The sequence below is a fragment of the Prosopis cineraria genome, unplaced genomic scaffold (assembly GCF_029017545.1).
Source record: "Prosopis cineraria cultivar Desert tree isolate PC_DT_omini unplaced genomic scaffold, ASM2901754v1 PC34, whole genome shotgun sequence".
NCBI classification, from domain to species: Eukaryota; Viridiplantae; Streptophyta; class Magnoliopsida; order Fabales; family Fabaceae; genus Prosopis; species Prosopis cineraria.
The window spans coordinates 47,953-67,947 of record NW_026555365.1 but is presented as its reverse complement, the minus strand read 5'-3'; the positions used below and the strand labels follow the sequence as shown (position 1 = coordinate 67,947).

The window sequence follows — 19,995 nt, the reverse complement described above, 5'->3', positions numbered from 1 at the left end:
GAGGAAGGAAGAAGTATAATATGGCTTATTAAGATGAATTTATCCTTGTTATAATATAATAGTTCAAAAATATCCTCCTCCTCTTATGCCTCTCCCAACTTAGGCCATCGTTCCTCTCCCCCAAATTGCTACAGCATCCATCTCCCCAAGATCGCGCCAACATCTATCTCCCACAACTCAGGCCACTGTCCGTCTTCCCTAGCACATGCCATTGTCATTGCTCCCTTTGCTCAGATTGTCATTGGCGTTGAAGTTCTTCACAACTACTTGTGTTGCCATCTCTCTTCCCCAACTTGTGCCATCGTCGCTGCTCCCTCTATTCAGATCGTTGTCCTTCGTTGTTGCTCCCTCCGTTTAGATCGCCATCCACTGTTTCTTCTCCCTCGTTTAGATCGTGGTCTTTGTCACTATGTTTTATATATTAACTTGTATTTTGTATTAACTAATATTTTATTTTATTTTACATTTTTATCTTTTTAATATTAATATTTGATTTTTTTTTTAAAAATGTTTTCATTGGTTTAGTGGGTGAGATGTATATTTTTATCCTTGCCTTTTTTAAATTTCATAAATATATTTTATTTAAAATTTTAAAAAATAAGAATAATTTTAATAAGGTAAGGATATAATTGTGTATATATAATTATTTTTCCTTCTCTTCCTTCTTGAACCAAACAAAGTACCTCTCTTTAATTAAAATCTCTCCCTTCTATTAAAATCCCTCTCCTCCTCTCAAACCAAACAAAGTGTTAAAAAAAATCATGATTGAGTTGTTTCACTTCTCAATTTAAGCCCTCTGTCCACTGTTTCAGGTCTTAATGCGTGCCTTGGTTAGAATTTCTTCAAGTTCTCAGCTCATGAGAGCCATCAAAATTCTGCATTTCTCTTCTCTATTTTCCTCCACTAGGTTTGATTAGAGTTGAGAATTTGGAAGGGCTAAGCCTATTCAAGCCGAAACTTCCTGAAAAGCCGAATGGCCAAGCTCAGCCTAAATTCCTTCGAACAGCCCAAATATCTAAATTTTATTTTTAAATATATTTTTAATTAATTTTTTTACTTTAAAATTAATTATTTTATTTTAAAAATATAGAATATATTTTTTGGATACTTAAACAATGTATAAGACTCAAATATATGATATTTTAATATAAAATGACATAAAATTTAAAGAATTAATTAATATTTATTATATTTTATATATTTTTAAAAATATTATTTTTTTATTTTGGTATTCATACCTAAATAGGCCTAAATTTTTTTTAAAAAAAGCCATATTTTTTATAAGCCCGGCCCTCATTTTTTTTTTAGTGGGTTCGGGGCTAATTACTAGTGTTAGGTTCGATAACCCTTATCTTTTAATTTGTTCTTTTGTTTTCCAAGGTTCAGAGTATATTTAGACATTTCTGGCTTAGAATCATTCACTTTGGATGTGCATGGTCACAGCAAAGGGCTTGAATGTTTTGACGCAAGAGAGACATGCAGGTTTCAGAAATTTTTGAAGTTTTGGCTCATGTTAGTGATGGATATTATTTATGTATGTACCTGCTGTTTTTTTTTTTGTTTTTGTTTTGTGTAGCATAAAGTACCTTCTCATCTAAACATTTCATATGTCTTCATCAGTTACCAGGAGGACACCCTGGAAAAATATTGAAGATACAATGACACAAAAGATTCCATACACTAGCGAATCCAAGAGGAACCATGACTTTGTCGTCAACAATGAAGCTAATTCTATAAATGTAAATGTTCAAATTTTGTGGGACTAAAGTGCTATATATTTCTAAAATGCTTCACTGCTTTTCTATTTTGCTTGCTGATGATTATAGGAAGCCTTAGATGGTGTATTTATATATGGTATAAGGAATTTCTGCTTGCGTTAGGCATAAAAAGGTTGAAAATTATCTGACTAAGTATAAAATCTATTTCTTCATGTCTTTGACTTGTGATGATAAGTCAATTTTTATTTAGACAAATAATTTTTTGTTGGAAAATAAAAGCGACAGAATCGATATACTGGCTGTCCCAATAATTTGCAAACATTACCATTATTTCAAATCCTACCATTTAACTAATAATGCTAAAACAAATATTTCATTTTTTTGTAAGATGAATTCTTTTTTCCCTCACTGTGGTTGACAGACAGAGTCTCTCCCACCCAATCGATTAATTGCGTTGGATTACTGAAAAATTTTGTTATGCAGAATATAATTATAGTCCCAATTCTTTTTGCTTTATAAATAGTTAAAAGAATTTCATTATATGTAGGAGGATGAAGACAGGACGTCGTCTAACCCCGAAACATTTCAAATCAAGATTTCTTGGCAAGGACTACAAGAAATCATGACCAAATTGATCAAATTCAAGGATTGGATGGCGCTGATTCATCCCAGATGTTCAGATGCCCAACTTGCTCTATTGTTGGGATCTCTGGGGTATCTTATTCAGATCTGCAAGATGAGATGATAACACAATTTAAGTCAGGACTAGAAGAGACATTTGAATAACAGCAACAGAGGATGGTAGTAGATAAGGAAGAAGAACTATTACAGATGCAGAAAGCCATAGATTTTAGCCTTCAGGACCTTCAGGTTGAATTGCCACCTGAACTTCGAAAGCCAAAATTTCAAGGGGTAATTTTATAATGTTTTCAAGTTTTCATTCTTGTTGAATCATGTAAATGTTTTTTTTTTCTTTTCTCTTGGTCTTCAAATTCATTGATAATAACATTTCATTTTATTGAATATAAGAAGCAGGAAATTTCATGCATTGGTGGATCCAAGAGTCATGTGGGAAAGAAGATGATGATGGTAATGTCACCTTGGCAAAGAATTAAATTGCAGTATTGTACATTTGCTATAGTTTGAGATATGATACAATTCTTGGAAATTTGCAGGAAGCTAAGCATGAAAAATCAACCTGCGAGGAAAATGTGTGGACTCATAGCACATAAGTGGAACGATAGCTGTTTCATCAACGATGAAGCTAAATCTATTAAAGTAAATGTTTAAACTTTGTAGGATTGAAGTTCTGTATTGCTTAAATGCTTCACTTTTCTAGTTTGCCTACTGATGAGTTATATAAGAAACCTTAATTGTAGTTATGCAAGCCAATTAGTTGCAAACATCACCATTAGTTCAAATCCTAAGAAAGTGCCTTTAACATTTTAATTGTAGTTTATTCTTTGCAGTTCTAGTGGAAAATTGGTTTTTGTTTTGGTCATTAAGGCTCCGTTTGGAAGGGGGCAAATATTGTTAATGAAATGAAAACAGGTGTGGCAAAATATGTCTGATATTTGTGTAGGAATTGAAACAATACATTTTACATATAGAAGGATTGGAGATAGTAATTTATAGCAAAAAGAGTGAACCGTCCCTCTTTTGTAAAACATAAACATGAGGGTTTTTTTAATTTTTTTTTAAATAAGGATCTCAAGGTGCACTGTGACTTTTCTTCCTTTCAGTTATGAAAACTAATCATGAATTGAAAACCATGTAATTCCACTTTGTCTCCTTTCTTAGATACCAAATCATGAAATTTCTCTTTTCAACAATTTCAACAAATCATATATTTCTTTTAATTTTATTTATAAGTTATTTCTATCAATTTTATCAATATCAATACAATCAAAATACAGAAAATAATCGCAAATGAAATTTCAAAACTAATTCTCAAATGAAAAAGCAAAAGTTACAATCAATCAATATAATATTTTTTTTTTTGTATTTCTCTCACATGAGTGAGGGTATTTTGGAAACTTCATTTTTGAAATGTAGAGTTATCATTACCAAGTGACTAATATTGTGGATCACATTTTTCTTTTAGAACTTGACCAATAAAACAGACTGGAGGGAGTACCAAATAGGTTCGAGAGTATGTAATTATTAGTAACAGCATACTCTGGCAATAATACTAATAATAATAATTATAATAATGCGTGATATAATTTAGTGGGCTTTCAAAAGTTCTACAGATAAACAGCAATTTGAAAATTTGCCAACAAAACGCAGCAAATAATGCTTGAAATCGCACGTACGATACAAATGCTTCTTACTAAATGAATAGAGGGAATGACACTAAAATCTCAAAATAAAGAATTTATGATAATTAATTCCTTAAAAAAATTAATTGTAAACATTAATTTAGATAATCTTAAATTCAAAAATTCTTACTACAAATAAAACAATTAAATTTTAAATATAAATCTCATTTTACAATTTAAATTTTTATTTATAACTGTTTAAATCAATATTTGCAATTTATTTTAAATTTTTTTTTTATCATGAACTTGGGAAATTAACTGTAATAAATTTTCAGTTTTGGAACTTTATTATCATTATCCCAACGAAATGTCTAACTTCAACATTTGAACCTCCGGCAGATAAATTTATATGTAAACAACAATAATACATCACTTTTTGAAGATTCCATGGAATGCGTATTGTCGCATCCTACTAAAGCAGCAGCATTCGTAAACGTGTGAGCATATAACTACACCTACAGAATGAAGTAAACACCTATAGAATGCATGCTAGCTTGTGCAAGCCATCAAAATACAGAAAACTAGTCCTCCCAAGAAATCTTACATTTTGAAAAAACATATCGGATATTATTTTCCCCACATAATCTAATCATTGGCAGCACCCTTCTAAAAAGAAAGGAGAAAAAAGAACTCCAATCTTTGCAATGGGGATGATGGAATGAGGGATCTCCGGTTGATTTTTGGACTTTTTGGGCCTCACTTACCCCACAAAAATGAAAATGACTTGTGGGTTGGCCCAGCCCAAAAAGAAAGAGAATTTAACCATTTTCCCAAAATTGTTTGCCTTAACAGGGCCACAAGTCACCCCAGATAGATCTTTTGGCTTGATGATGCAATGTAGGATTTTTGCTCTGTGTAACAACAATACGATCAAAAGAACCCTCTGAGGCATCCCTTTGGGTGGATCTACAAACATTCATTGCTACCTGTCTTCCCCTCCTCACTGGCATAAAAACTATTCTGCCCCAGCCACCACCAACATCAGCACCACCAATTTCATCCACTTCGCTTCCCTCCTCATCCTCCTCGCTGTCGTTATCTGCCTCGGTTTCAACGACATCAGAATCGTAAGTAACCAAATCCTTTCCTTCATGAGGAGAATCACTAGCTTCTTGTAACTTCAACAAGTCCTCTGACAAGGAAAAGGGAGTCAAAATAAAAAATATGGAAACAAAAAGGTTTGTTTTTGAGACACTTCTCCAAAGACTAGGTAAAGTAGAAGAATCAAAATGAGTCAACCTAACTCAACCCAGCCCAACTTGGCTTGTCATCCAGGATGGTGGGCTAGGCTGACCTGTTTTGCTAAGAGATGGGACAATCAATTGTGAAGAGGGTTGCAGGTTAAGTTGGTCAAGCTAACACACACACACACACACACACACAATGACATAATATAATTATTCAGCAATTATGTCATATCTTAGTCAAAGTAAAAAGTTCTAAGAAAAACTAATACCTATAAATTGACAAGGTAAACAGGTTAATTCGCTTTACCTGCTGAACATTTATAATTTTGAATCTGATTTTGTGACCTAAACTGTTGTATTGTGCCAAATCAATCATTAAGAGAAACATGTGTACCCAAGCATGAGGAATACCATAGTCAATTTCAAGATCCTCTGGATTTCGTTTCGCCTGCTGCTCCTTTAAAGTCTCAAATTGCATGCCATCAAGAGGCCAAGGTCCCCTGGTCCAAGGGATGAGCGGAAAAAATTAAAAATTCATCCCATGGCATGAATAAATAAATTTAAGTCATACAAGACATGGTTTATACTGTTCAATGGCCAATGAATCATAATGAAAAAGCATTTATTGGCTTTGAATAAAAAATCAATAAAATAAGGGGTAACTAATAATAAATTAATTAGGAAAAAGAAGGCAGGTGTTAAAATATTTATATTTTCTCATAGCCAAGTGAGATAAATGTCCACATGTCAAAGTTACATGAGACAGAACTCTTAGCATCAATTTAAAGTGCTCACATTGGTCTTTGCCCTCGCCTGAAAGCAACATAAGAAAACTTCTCATCTTCAAATCCACGTAAGGGCTCACCTTTGGAACGCTACAAAAATATATAGTTGTTAGAATATAAATATATTTCTCATTAGGATGATATTTTTTTTTATTATTCAGAAAAAGAGGGAAATAAGAGCGCATCAATCATAAGACTCATTCCAACAACAAAAGTAGAAAATTTAAAGAGAAACCTTGTATGCACGCTGTGATGATGTCCTCTCCAACCGCTGAACAAAATGACAGTATTTTCCAGTTTTTACCAGTGGACAAGGGCCATCATGAGGACACTGCACAATGAAAATTTATCAGATAAGAAGTCAATGATCAAAACGGGAAGCAAATGGAAAGTGAATATGGCAAATTGCAATGTTAAAAAAGGAAGTTGACTCAAAAAGTAACATACTTACAGGAGCAACAACAAAAGCCCCAGTTTTCTGAGTGATCAAGTCTTTACAAACTCCATTGCTCCCATGGGCAATTTTACGGAATTTCTAGAAAGTTACAATATTCTATGCCTCATAAGAACAAAAATATTTAAATAGAACTGAAGAATAACCACAAAGGGAAAACGACATCATTTTGAAAGATCTCCATTTCAAACTTTCTAAAATAACAATATAAAAAGAACGGTTAATGTTACCCTTTTTTCCATCCATAATAGATGAGATCTCATCTGAGCTATAATGTTAGATCCATGAGGCGTCCCAGGTTCAACCAAAACCTACCAGGTGTTGATTTCAGAAATTAGACAACATTAGATTGAATATCACAAAGGACCTAACAGAAGGGGGAATTTAGAAATTAAAAATTGCTCTGCTCAGAAGCATCACCCCCACAAGCTTCTTCACAATTTTTTTTTCTTTTTTACTTAATAAAAATTGTTGAAATGGTAACTTTTCTTTTTAAGTTACCCAAAGTAAAAAACTGAATAAAAGAAGCTAATAAGTCAGATGAATAAGTACTTGAAAATTATTGCATTTTGAAACAAACGAACTATAAAATTGAGATCATACCAGAACATCCTGTGTTAGATCCCAAAGTTGGCGAACCAAGGTAATACGATCCTTTAGTGATGGTATCTCTCCAAGTACATAGGACTTTTAACCCATAAGAATGAATTGCAAAAGTAATTAGAATCAATTAAAGAAAATATGAAGAAATGCTTGGAAATGTATATGAAAGAAAGCGTGTCACTGCCAGCAATACAGAAAAGGCAAGTACAGTTTAGATGTTTCACAATTTACTTTCATGACAAACAAGATGATTCTAGATAATCAGTGAATTTTGGTTGAGACGAATGTCGCAAGAGATTTTTATGGTATAACACCTGCACTTTTACAAGTTTTTGGGCTGATTTTTTGGTTAGCTATTATCACCTCTTGACAATAAAAACATTGAACTTGAAGAGCAAACAACTAGTTGGTAATTAAAAATAAAACCAAAAGAATGAACTTACTGCAATTACAAGGTCATGCTTTCTCTCAGATTTACCAATATTTTTTGAAAGTGCTTGAATGCTTTCATAGCTATGAATAAGTGGCAAATTCTTCTGACCTGAATAATTAACAGAAGAGAAAATAAAAATTTTCATCAATCATTAACTTCCTTTTTATAAGTATCAGAAGGGACAGATTTCAATATATGCAATCCTAGTTCAGACTAATGCACAGATATATCTTGAGCAAAATCAAACAAACCCCTAATAGGGTGCAGTAGAAATCCCTTTTCCTTTTTTGATATTACTGAACTTGAAAGTTTATGATATGATTCACTACCATGGCAAAAGAATCTTCTTCTAGGAAGAAGAGAAAAGCTACCCACTATATAAATTGATGTACCTTGCTATAATATATCAAGGACAATCATGGGGCACAGTTGAGGCCAGGACAGATTAATTCATTTCAATAGCTGATACTATTCAGGTATCATCAATTGAAGAAAACTTCGAATGTGATAATGAAGAATCAAGCATAACAAGGCTTGCGTGCCTATCTTTCCCAAAAGAAGTTTTTGCATGCTTTTTCTAACCATCTTCTCATCTAATAGAGAAAAAAGCAATCTTTTCTCTTTTTCTTTCATCTTTCAAAGGTGCAACTTTCATTTATTTTAGTTCACAATAGAATGAGAAAATACTTCGCTGTTCTTTCTCCTGCTATGTTTATTCTATCATCAACAGTCACTGAATAGCTTAAAGAAGAATAATTTCCTGCAATTAGTATGCAGGTCCAAGTGGCTTTGTATTCTAACTTGCACAAGTGATATCTAATTCTTGAAAGTTAAAAAAAAAAAAAATCTGGATATGCCCCAGCATCATTCACTTATCTCAGATTACTAATTTGTCATCATGGATTTGCCCCATCCATCTGGCCAAGCATGTCAACTAATTTTAGCACGACAGCACTCTCATAATATACAAAGAGTTGTTTGCACAAAACTAAACCAAAGTTCAGCAAATTTTGAATCTGATGATCATTATCAGAGCACACTGTTCCAAAGCGATACATATTTCCAATGCATCACAGTTGCTTGGCTATACTTCTCTTTAAGACTTCATATATCTTATTCTCTTTCACCTCTATTTTTTTCTGAGTACAAAGGGCAAGCTAAATAACTTGAAAGCTAGCCAGGTTGAACTTGCACCCTTTCACCTCAAATTGAAAGGACTAAAATACCAATATGAGTAAAGAAAAATTAACAAATAGTTACCTTCTATCAGTCTCTGACCTGCACGCTGCATTGACTGTGATGGTTCTACTAAATTAATTTTTTCCAAAGACTTTGGCCAGACATCTCGAAGTGCCCTGGATCAGGAAGTTTCAATCACCACAAATTAATTTAAAAAATAATAGGATTTATAATATCAAAACCGCCAATTCACCAGAACAAAGTTCAAGAGCCCTTTACCAGAAAGCTGATCCTGTTCCAGCACCAAAATCTAATACCTTAGCCGGGGAGAAATCAGGAAGCCTTCTACGAACCTAAAAAGAGACATAAAATGCCAAATTTTTTAAAAGATTCATTGCAAATATACTAACATTTTACTTAATGCTAAAAGTTTTTTGTTTGGTTATTCATAATATTGAATAGTAACAAAGTAATGTTAAGACTAGGCAGCAAATGCACAGTTCACCCCTTACAGAGATTGAGGCATCAAATAAATGGTCCTCACGCTCATGATTTAGGGGATATTATTAATAAGAAAAGAAATTATTAACAAGGTATAAAAGAATCAAAGCTCATTTCCTCTTTCTCACTTAGCTTAGGCTTTTTAATAATTCAAAAGATATACTCTTGGCTTTTCTGAGTTTTTCCCTACTTGCCTCCTTGAGCACTCTATAACATGCAGAGTAAACAGCAGGCATTCGAGATGCAACATAAGCAATTGTCTCGTCATCTCTATAAGTGAGACCAATGTCACCATAAGAGCTCTGAATCTTCCAACGTTTAGATTGTATAACAGACTTGAAAGGATCTTCAACTAACTCCTTTGACGTGGAAGCAGTCAGCTGCAAGTTGACATCCTTGATTTGATTGAATGATTGAGACAATCTTAAGACCTTCTTCTTCATATGAGGCTCCTCCTCCTCTATAATTCCAAACCCACCACCATTAACATAAGTTTGAAACTACAGAATTACGTGGATATACCATACAAATTAGACGAGGACGTAAATAAGAGAAGAGTGCGACCTCGTAAGTATTTTTTAATGGCGCGACGTAGACGCACGGGGACAACGAGGCAGCGTTGGGATTGTTTGGCTGCATTGCGCAGAGTTCCAGGGGTGATGATTTTCTGGGCACTTTCAGAGATGGCTTGGGCAGCCATGAGCAAACTGTTTTCTGAATAATTATAATCAAAGTTAGGATTTTTAGTGAGGTAGACAAAGTGTACGCATTTTTTCGGAAATAGACGAAGTCGTCCGTGGGTGAGGCATGAGTGATAGACGGAGATTGAGAGATCGAAAGGCGAAGGAAGCAATCGAGTGGCGTAGCTAGAGAGGAAGAGTGGGACGAAGATGGAGATTGAAAGAGAGATACAAAGCTATGAGATTGTAATACGGAGATGCGAAGGTGAGGCGCCGACGGGTGGGAGGCGTGGTCATCCGGTAATTATACGCAGTTTGGCTTTTTTTCATTTTTTCCCCTCCTCCCCACTTTTCATATCCATCATTGAATCTATTTTTTAATAATTTAAATTTAATATTTTATAAAATTATTATTAAAATATAAAATTTTATAAAAATAAATATAATAATAATTTTATAAAATATTAAATTTGAACCATTAAAAAATAGATTCAATAGTTGATATGAAAAGTGGAGAGAAAATGGAGAGAGGAGAAAATAAAAAGAAGCTAACTCTAATTATATGCTTAATAAATCTAAGGCTAGGCACCTGACACTATAGTTTTATCTTTCCTGTAATTTTTTAATTTTAATAACATTAGGTAGCATTTCTTTTTTAAGACCTTAAAAAATTACAGTAATGAAAAGCAAAATTTGATAAAATTAGGTAACGATTGTGTTTTCTAGAATTAAATGATATCAGTTTAAAATTAAAAAAATAGGAATAGGTCTCATATAATAGACTTATTTGCAAATAAGTTTAATGAAATTCATAAATTACAATCAAGTTCTTTCATTCTTGAAGACATAAATAGAATAATTTGAAGAAATTAATGAAAGGCTTATAAAAAAATTTAATATTAAACAAGGACTTAAATAGATTAAATACTTGTCAAAACTTAAATTTTACTTGTTAATTGTTAATGTTTACTTATTTGAAGTCCTTGTCATATATTAAATTATTTGAAGTGTTTTTTTAATAAAATTCTCCTAATATAATTTGTAGTTGGAGTATAAAGATAATACTATTCCTATTAATTTGACTTTATTTATAACTACAATTTTATAATTTACAAGTAAAAATTTGTAATTCATAAGTCAAATTTCTTATTTAATGCTTGATGTAATATGAAATTTTCATGAGGTTAATTATGCCTACTTAAGGTTATAATTGGTTTGATTGAAATGTAAGGAAAGTAATAGAGCTCATTTGAGATTTAAATGTGCAGCCTACAAATTGTTTAAGGTTAGACTTAATTAATAAAGCCCTTGATAGTTAATTTGATTTTCACTTACAACTATAATTTTACAATTTATAAGTAAAAATTCATAATTTATAAGTAAAATTCTTGTTTAACACTTAATATAATATAGAATTTTCATAAAATTAATTATGCTTACTTAGGGCTAGAATTGATCTAATTGAAATGTAAGGAAAGTAATAGAGTTCATTGGAAATTTACCTATTTAGCCTATGGGTTATTTAAAGTTAGACTTAATTGATAAAACCCTTTATAGTTAATTTAACTTTTATTTATAAAAATAACTTCACAATTTATAAGTAAAAATTGGTAATTCATAAATCAAAATTCTTGTTTAACTTTAATATAACATATAATTTCTGTGGAATTAATTATATCTACTTAAAACTATAATTGATTTAATTAAGATGTAAGGAAAGTAATGAACCTCATTTATTGACTAACAAAAATATATTATGAAAAAATTTATATACTTAATCTTATATACTTAATATACTTATATCCAATTAAATTAAAATATATAAATTTTTTATAGATTATTTTTTTAATAATAAATTCTTGTTATTAATTAAATTAATATATTAAAAATCACATGTCATAATTTGATTTGATATAAGCATATTAAGTATATAAGGTTAAATATATAACTAACATTCAAAAAATTTTAGAAGTAAATTCTTCCATTTTTTTAGTTGACTTAATCTCGAAAAAAAAAAATTCATGCTTTTTTGGATCAAACTTCTTTCTTTCTACATGAATTGCTTCTTTGCTGTACGGGGAGTCCAGTTGTACAGTTACAACAGGCCTTAGATTTGTCACATACATGTAAAGAGTAAGAACTTTCACTTCTATCAAACAAAAATATGATAATCTGTATCCTGTGAACAAATATTTAAGACTAATATAACACATGGTTGCTATGTGAATTATATAGTCCATTTCACTCACTTCGTGGAGTCATGGCACAATGTTGTTAAAGGCAAAAGTCACACTCAACTCTCTTTTAGTTTGGATAGAAAAAAATATAGAGAAAATTGAATACTAAAAAGGAAAACACACTCAAAATTAATTAAAAAATTATTTTTTTTTAAGTTTAAATTTCTAGTATTCTCTCATTTCTATTTTCCTCTCACTTTTCTTGCTATTCAAACCACGCCTAAAGCCCAAGACCTATAAAACACCTTAAATGCAAGGCTCTAGAAAGGTGTCCGTTCTAGTGAAGAAAGGCACTAGTATGTGAAAATAAATCATATATAAATAGCAAATTATCTACAAGACTTGTTGTAGTATTAATTGAACTATGCTTCCATTAGAATATTATCATGGAAAAATGACAACTAGAGACCCAACATTAATGACAATTACATATTTTAAATTATTGAAATTTCAAGCTTACCTGTAATGAATTATCTTTTGTGAACTGACTTGAGATTCATAACAGGCTTTTATCAATTTTTAACTAACGCTACAAAAATTTTCAAATATTTTTTGTTAATTTTTCAAGTGATAGCAAAATAAAAACACACATGATTGGCTTGTAATTCACAATTGACTTTCATAAATTTTTAACCAACACTACAAATAATTTTAAGCATATTTTGTGAATTTTCCAACTGAATTATCTATATATTAATAAAAAAAATTATAAATGATTGACTTACAATTCATAACTATCTCTCATAAATTCTTAATTAACATTATAAATAATTCCAAATATATTTTCTTAATTTTTTGAGTAGTTATTTGCATATTAACAACAAAAAATTAAAATTCACCACTGACTTTCGCAAATTCATAACTAACATTACAAATAATCTTAAGTGTATTTTATTGATTTCCTAACTAACTACTCGCATTTTTTTTAATTGCAAGTAAAAACCCTAATCTGTTATTAAAATTTCTATAATTCAAAATCTGTAATTGTCATTATGTTCTTATAAGATTCTTAATTGTCATTTTCCCTATTATCATATTATTCTCATGCAAACTTTTCCCAAATAAAAGACAACAAGGATTAGCTCGTTCCAATTTTACGATGTCCTGGAAGGTTTAGCTAGTATTATTAAGCAAGATGGAGAACATTATTACGCTATTTTCCAGTCTACAAAAAGGATGGCACAATCTCATCACTCATTCAGCCACTTGAATGGTGGAGAAAAAGCAGATTCGAGCTTGTGAGTGTGAATGTTACCATCAAAAAGAGAGCAGATTTGAGCTTGTGTGTGAATGTTACCACCAAAAAGTTACCTCCAAACAAAATAGCAACACTCAACTCAGACCCTCCCTTATCAATGCCTAAAGTGCCTCACATTGGTAAAAAGCAGTGAAACGCCATACTTGTTGCAACAATCTATAGCATCCTTGTCCCTGATACTACCACCTGGTTCTGCAATTACACCTATTCCACTTTGACATGCTTCTTCCACTGCATCATTCCAAGCTGCATATAAATCAAGAGACAGCAATGTGTGTTCAGAGATAGATATCCAAAAAATCTTTTCCCACCTCTCAATCCATGAGGCAAAGTTAAATCAACATTTGATTGAGGTTTTGAGCAAGTTCGAGAAAACTGGATCCTTCTCGTTCAGATTCGACACAAACACGGGGTACGGTAGTCTCAATCTGTGTCTTGTTTGAACCCAACATTATCCCCATATAATACAAGTTTACTAAATTATTCAAACATTAGATTAAAAAAGTTCTGTTTAAAAAAAAAAAATACAACATTGGAATGTGTATAAAATCTTAGTCTAATATTTATAATACATAGACAGATGGAATTATGGTTTGACTTGAATGGGTTTTTTTTTCCCTATGTATCAAACCATGTAGTATCTGGAAGCCATATTCAAAACCATTTTTAGATTTGAACATGGTTTTTATTGGAAAGTAAAAGTCATGTTTTTAAAGAGCTTTGGGTTACTACAACAAGGTAATAGCATACCCACGGCCATGGACACGAGACCAAGAGACAAAACTCCATGAAATTATGAGTCAAGCATGCAATAAAATAACAAGGTAAACGAAGCGATAAAGGATGCCGAAAAACTTGCCAAACACAACCTAATAGTAGTTCAACCTAATAGTAATTCTAAATTCATTCAACATTCTTACTGTACGAGGCTTATACCTATTTACAAAGGCATGCACAGGAGAATGAGGAAGAAGCTCATATCAAGCACTTGTACATTCCTGACCACCTAACAACTAACTATTCTCTTTCCTTCATTTTAACTAACTCATAATTATTTCCCATGTACTGATATTGCAATTCCTTTATTAGATAGTAATACTTACCAAATGGGAAGAAGGCATCACTAGCTAGAGCTGCTCCTTTAACCTCATCTCCAGCTTTTCTCATAGATATTCTTAAACTCTCTAGACGGTTCGGTTGCCCACTTCCCATGCCTAGCATAAATTTGTCCTGCAAAAATTGATTGCGAAGGAAAAATCAGATTGGCGAACCTGCAGCATTAGAGCAAGGTGTCAATTCGAGATACAACATAAAGCAACCTTTGCTATCACAATAGCATTGCTTTTGACGTGCTTCACACACAACCACGCAAACTCCGCATCATGAAGTTCACTCTCTTGTGGAGATTTCTCAGAGACTACATTAAATTGGATGTCTTGTGGGGTTAAGTCATCTGAATGCTGAGCTAACCACCCTCCACCAACTTGTCGAAGTGAAAGCTTTCCTGGCTCATTCTTTTTGGCCTCAAGAATCCTTAGAGTCTTGGACTTTCCACGGAGGACCTCAAGCCCCTTCTCTGTATAGCTAGGTGCAACCACAATTTCATAAAACATCCTTGTCTCCCCATCAGTTGGGCTTCTAAACTCTCGAATCTCCTTTGCAAGAGCCTAGAATACAATAAATGAAGCAATCAGAATGTAAAATATTTCCTTTTTTGTTACCCTTACTGGATAATAAACAGTAAAATGTTGAGAATGACAAAGTGTCTCTACTTGAAAATCAGACAACTACGGAAAACAACATTTGCTTGCCAAATATGAGAAATTCCCACAAAGCATACTCATCCAATAAAACATTCCCGATAATTTGAAGCTTAATGGCAAAATTTACCTCATCAATTTCCACATTGAAAGCCACAATTCCACCAAATGCACTAACTGGATCACCTTTCACAGCAAGCCTGTAGGCTTCAAGAATATCATCGCGTGAAGCTACCCCACATGGATTTGTATGCTTTACTACTACACATGTGGGGTTCTTAAACTCACACACACAGTTCCAAGCAGCATCTGCATCTAAATAATTATTGTATGACATCTCCTGCATAGAACAAAAAAATTGAAAACACTTGTAAGATTAACTCACAAGATTATGGTAAATTCGTGTTATTCTTTTATCCTCAAACACAAAATAATGTTCGAGATATGCAAATGATATTCACTGGAAATATTAGAAGAAAACTAAGTTTTATTCCCACCTTTCCATGATGTTGTATGGCTGTTGCTATACCACCAGTATTAAACTCAGAAAGACTTTTATCGACATAAAAAGCAGCTTTCTGATGAGGATTTTCACCATAACGAAGATGGCTTTTCAGTGAAAGAGGCACTGTTAGGCTTGGAGGAAATCTATCTGTCAACCAAATTAAAAGGAAAGACATCTCATTGGTGCCCAATACAATGATTAATCCTTAAAATATCTAAATAATATTGCCACATATACTCAATTCCACATATATAAGTTACACAATAAATATAAATGGATATTATCTATACTGCTGCTAGAAGGGAAACATGTCATTTTGTTTTAGTTTATTCATTTCTCAAACACCAAAATGAGGTAAGTGATAAAAAGGGGGGAACTGCTTCAAAATTTAAGTTTCATGGGTGTTAATGAGGCATTCTTAGGATTATAGCAATTTTATGTTCATTCCTACTTCACAAATAAATGTTGTGGTTCAATTATATTTTTATATAAATCTAGGGTATACTCACCTCCCACACTCTGCTTCCATAGCCACTCAGATACAGCAGAATCATAAGAAGCAACATGTTGAAAAGCCTTCCAAGCAAGCTTCATCCTGAATTTCTGATCCTCCTGGTTTCCTTTCAAATATTCAATAAGGGCAGGGTAGTCTTCTGAATCAACAACAACCAAAACGTCCTTGTGATTCTGTTCCATGAATAACTTATCAGCTTGTATATAAGATATTCCATAAGGAAAAATGAGATGTTCAGCTTCATTATAGCATATATCTTTCTTTAAAAGCATCTTACGGGAATCCAGCAAGTAGAATACATCTTCTAAGTTTGCAGGTTTGAGAAGAAAAAATAAATGTCTTAAAAACATTAAACTGATAAACATTTAAATCCCTGGAATATCAATCTACTCTCAATGCAACTAATATATCAAAAGTCCAGAAATAGTTTAAAAACAAAAAGGCACTGACAATCATAGAAAACCTGCCTTGATGGGAATTAAGAGGATGCAACGTAAAAACAAAATTGGTGCTCCAATTCTAGTTAAACAATTTCAAAACTTAGTTACCTCTTCTTGCTTCTAGATAAGGTCATTTTTTTGCTAGCATAAATTCCACTCAGGAAGGTATGCCAACCTTGAAAAAGAGGATTCGAAAAGGCCAAGCACAGTCCAAAAAGTAATTCTAATATCATATAAGTTTCGCCTATTTCCAAAAGTTCAACATATTGGCCCTATCAATCAAATAAATCACCTTTGCAGCCGCCCTAATCATTGTTGGACCACCAATGTCAATATTTTCAACCCCATCCTCAAATTCAATGCCTCCCGCTGATGTAACTTTATCATAAAATGGGTACAAATTCACCACCACAACATCAAAAGTACCTGAAACAGAACTCTATTAGAGAAAGATAACCAACATAAACATAATGGATACAAAGGACTCAAAGTCTGATCTTATAATATATCTTGCATCATGTAATTGTATTCATAGCGTTAACATATTTTACCAATTCCATGAGTATTAAGAGCTTCCATGTGATGCTTTTGGTCTCTTCGGGCAAGAATGCCCCCATGTACATTGGGGTGCAAAGTTTTTACACGACCATCGAGCTGTGAAGAAAAATCAAAACATTCTTGTACTAATGTCATTTATGTAGATTGCAAAAGAGAGTAATAGGATTTTAAACTCCTAATAGGTTGAGTATTTGGCACCATCCTTTAACCAGAAAAAGAGCAAGTATCCAAGAAAACACATGAATTATCACAAAGTCAGGGAATTTAAAAAGCCACAGGTTGACATTATTTAAGTAAAGGAACAGGTATTGCCATGATTTATAACTTGTGATTTGTAAAGCCAAGATTAGGTGAACAACAAAAAATTGTGCCTACTGGAATCCTAGCATGATCATACGTAAATCACTCCATGCAAAAAATATAAAAAGATAATTTTATGATAACATTAATCTTGAGAACATCCAAAACAATATAATCAGAAGAGCAATAGAGAACCACTCTCGCATCAATTACTTCTCTTATGCAGTGGTAATCTATAACTTAATAATTTAACAAAGGAAAAAGCTGTCAACTTTCTTTAGACAATCAGATGGTGAATATATAAAATTCAATGTAGAAGAGATGAGTGTTTGGTTACAAGAAACTCCAGATGCAATATGTTTTATTGAACAAAACCAAATAACGTGGCAAATGCAAGAATCTCTTCCCTATCAACACCATTTTGTAATCCCACTAATTTGTCCAGCATTTGTTTACTCAAACATCATTTATAAAATTATTAAAATTACTCAATCATACATGGATCCCATAAAGAATATTTATTTCAAAAACAATATGTTTGCACAAGTTAAATAAGAAACTAAAATGTGAGAAGGCATACCGATAAGGACATCAGGTAGAAAACCTTAAACACATAAGAAAATGTACACACATGAATAGAAGATAGAACATACTAGTTATAAGAATCTGGGAGAAGCAATTCAATCTAGGATGGATACTCACCATTTCAGGAAACTGGGTAAGCTGTTCTACTTTAGTAACAGTCACTCCAGCACTCTCTAGTGCAGCTGCTGTTCCTCCAGTTGAAACAATCGTATATCTACAATTTATTTTAGGGACCATTACAAAGTTGATAAGCATGACATTGCTCTTAGAAAGAAACTTGAACAAGAGAAAGGATGTTTAAAATCTCAACATAAAGAAACAAAACACAGCATAAATTAATATATAATTTACCCTAGTTCCTGGAGCCCGTTCCCAAGAAAAGCAAGATCCTTCTTGTCTGACAATGATATTAATGCTTGCTTGTTGCCTGCTTCAGACCAACAATAACAAAAACAAGCCAGGAATTATTTTAGTTTTATAATCAAAGATCAACCAGGAGATTACATAGATCTTAGCATTTTAAAACGTATCACAAACATGGTATAGGGATAAAAGCCTAAAACTCTACAGCAAACCCATAACCAGCTATGCAGTTGAAGAAAGCTACGAACTCGTTTGAGTACAAAGAATGTAAATAAGTAAATTGACAATTTGGTCCGTAAATTGTTAGGCTCATTTGATTGCAGTCTCCAAATTCAGCGCGTGGCTGAGTGCAGTGAGCTAATAGAAAATAACAAACAGTGGAGCTCTAGTACTTTTGACCTCCTTATTTCCATGAGCACTCGCTAATTTTGGGGTATTAAAACTAAATAAAGCTAAATGAGACTAATAACATATGAGACAAATTATAAATTAGCTCAATGCAAATTAAACCCAGACTAATGAAGCAGGAGAATAAAAGCAACAGAAATTACCAGCAGCAAAGGATGAAGAAGCACTTTTAGGGACTAAAAGTGTATCAGTTTCCGCCATGGCTTTGATGGGAATAAAGCTCCAGCGCAACAAAGAAGAACGAAACTGAACATACCCAGTAGAAGACCAAAACCATTGAAAAATTGTAAAGCCCAATAAAAGTTTAAAAAGCCAAAAGAAGCAAATATAAAAAGGTGTAAACTTTGGAGTCAAATTACAAAGAATACCTCAGTTTTTGCGAGCAAGTGAGAACTGAAACAAGAGGTATTTGGGTGACAAGAAGGGGAGTAAAGCGAAGCACAGAGAATGGGAGTGTAGACAGAGTTGGCGGCGGCGGAGGCTGAGGAAACACCAAACTCAAACATCGTTCGTAAGAAAGCAGCAACAAGAAGCGAACCATGTCTTGGTTCGCTCTCGTTTTATAGTCAGTCACTCAGATTCTCTCACTTCTCCGATCAACGAATGATGGCCAACAGTCAACAAAGCAAAACCCAAGTGGGCAATGAATCCAATCCTCCTGTGAGCCAAAATATTCTCAGGTCTATTACTATTGCTATTATTTTTTAAATTTTAATTAACTAATAATTAATTCTCTAAACACTAAATAAAAAATCTCCTTTTTAATAGATTTAAATTAAATTTTATTTTAAATTTTAATTTTAACGAATATTACCAGAGAGATAGATATATGCATAAAAAAAATACGTAGATGATATGATGATTGAGTATCACAATTCATTTATCGTGATTTTAATTTTAGTCATCAACCCAATACTATATTTCTTGTGCTTAAACTTTATGATTAAAGAAAATATTGCAGACAAGTTTCTCATATGAAATGATCCAATCTACCTAAATTTATTAAATGTATTAAATATTATTTTGGTGTATAGTAAAAATATAAATTCAATTAATGAATTAAATAGTTTATTTTTTTACCACATGGAATAAGCTCTGCCAACAACGAGATTATCACTCTCAAAATATTAAAAATAAATAATTTGATTTAATAAAATAGTTATCACAAATTTTAGGAGTACATGTTTATTTTGGCTGGCCATATAA

The 19,995-nt window shown here is 32.4% G+C and overlaps 2 protein-coding genes across 2 annotated transcripts; both read right to left on the bottom strand.

Annotated features, from left to right (window-relative positions):
• Positions 1–4,351: 4,351 nt before the first annotated feature.
• LOC129295010 (uncharacterized) lies at positions 4,352–10,146 on the bottom strand. Its single transcript, XM_054933492.1, has 12 exons — positions 9,746–10,146; positions 9,376–9,641; positions 8,960–9,033; positions 8,762–8,856; positions 7,512–7,609; positions 7,069–7,152; positions 6,696–6,776; positions 6,463–6,546; positions 6,247–6,342; positions 6,022–6,101; positions 5,638–5,726; positions 4,352–5,171 (listed from the first exon to the last, which is right to left on the bottom strand). The coding sequence occupies exons 1-12, from the start codon at positions 9,879–9,881 to the stop codon at positions 4,825–4,827; spliced, it is 1,530 nt and encodes a 509-aa protein (XP_054789467.1). The 5' UTR covers positions 9,882–10,146; the 3' UTR covers positions 4,352–4,824.
• A 3,030-nt stretch (positions 10,147–13,176) lies between these two features.
• On the bottom strand, positions 13,177–19,399 carry LOC129295009 (uncharacterized). Its single transcript, XM_054933491.1, has 12 exons — positions 19,158–19,399; positions 18,933–19,035; positions 18,370–18,445; positions 18,136–18,232; positions 17,127–17,229; positions 16,868–17,001; positions 16,131–16,308; positions 15,614–15,768; positions 15,247–15,456; positions 14,676–15,023; positions 14,460–14,586; positions 13,177–13,602 (listed from the first exon to the last, which is right to left on the bottom strand). Exons 1-12 carry the CDS (start codon positions 19,293–19,295, stop codon positions 13,451–13,453), a joined length of 1,821 nt encoding a protein of 606 aa, XP_054789466.1. The 5' UTR covers positions 19,296–19,399; the 3' UTR covers positions 13,177–13,450.
• Between the last annotated feature and the right edge of the window lie 596 nt (positions 19,400–19,995).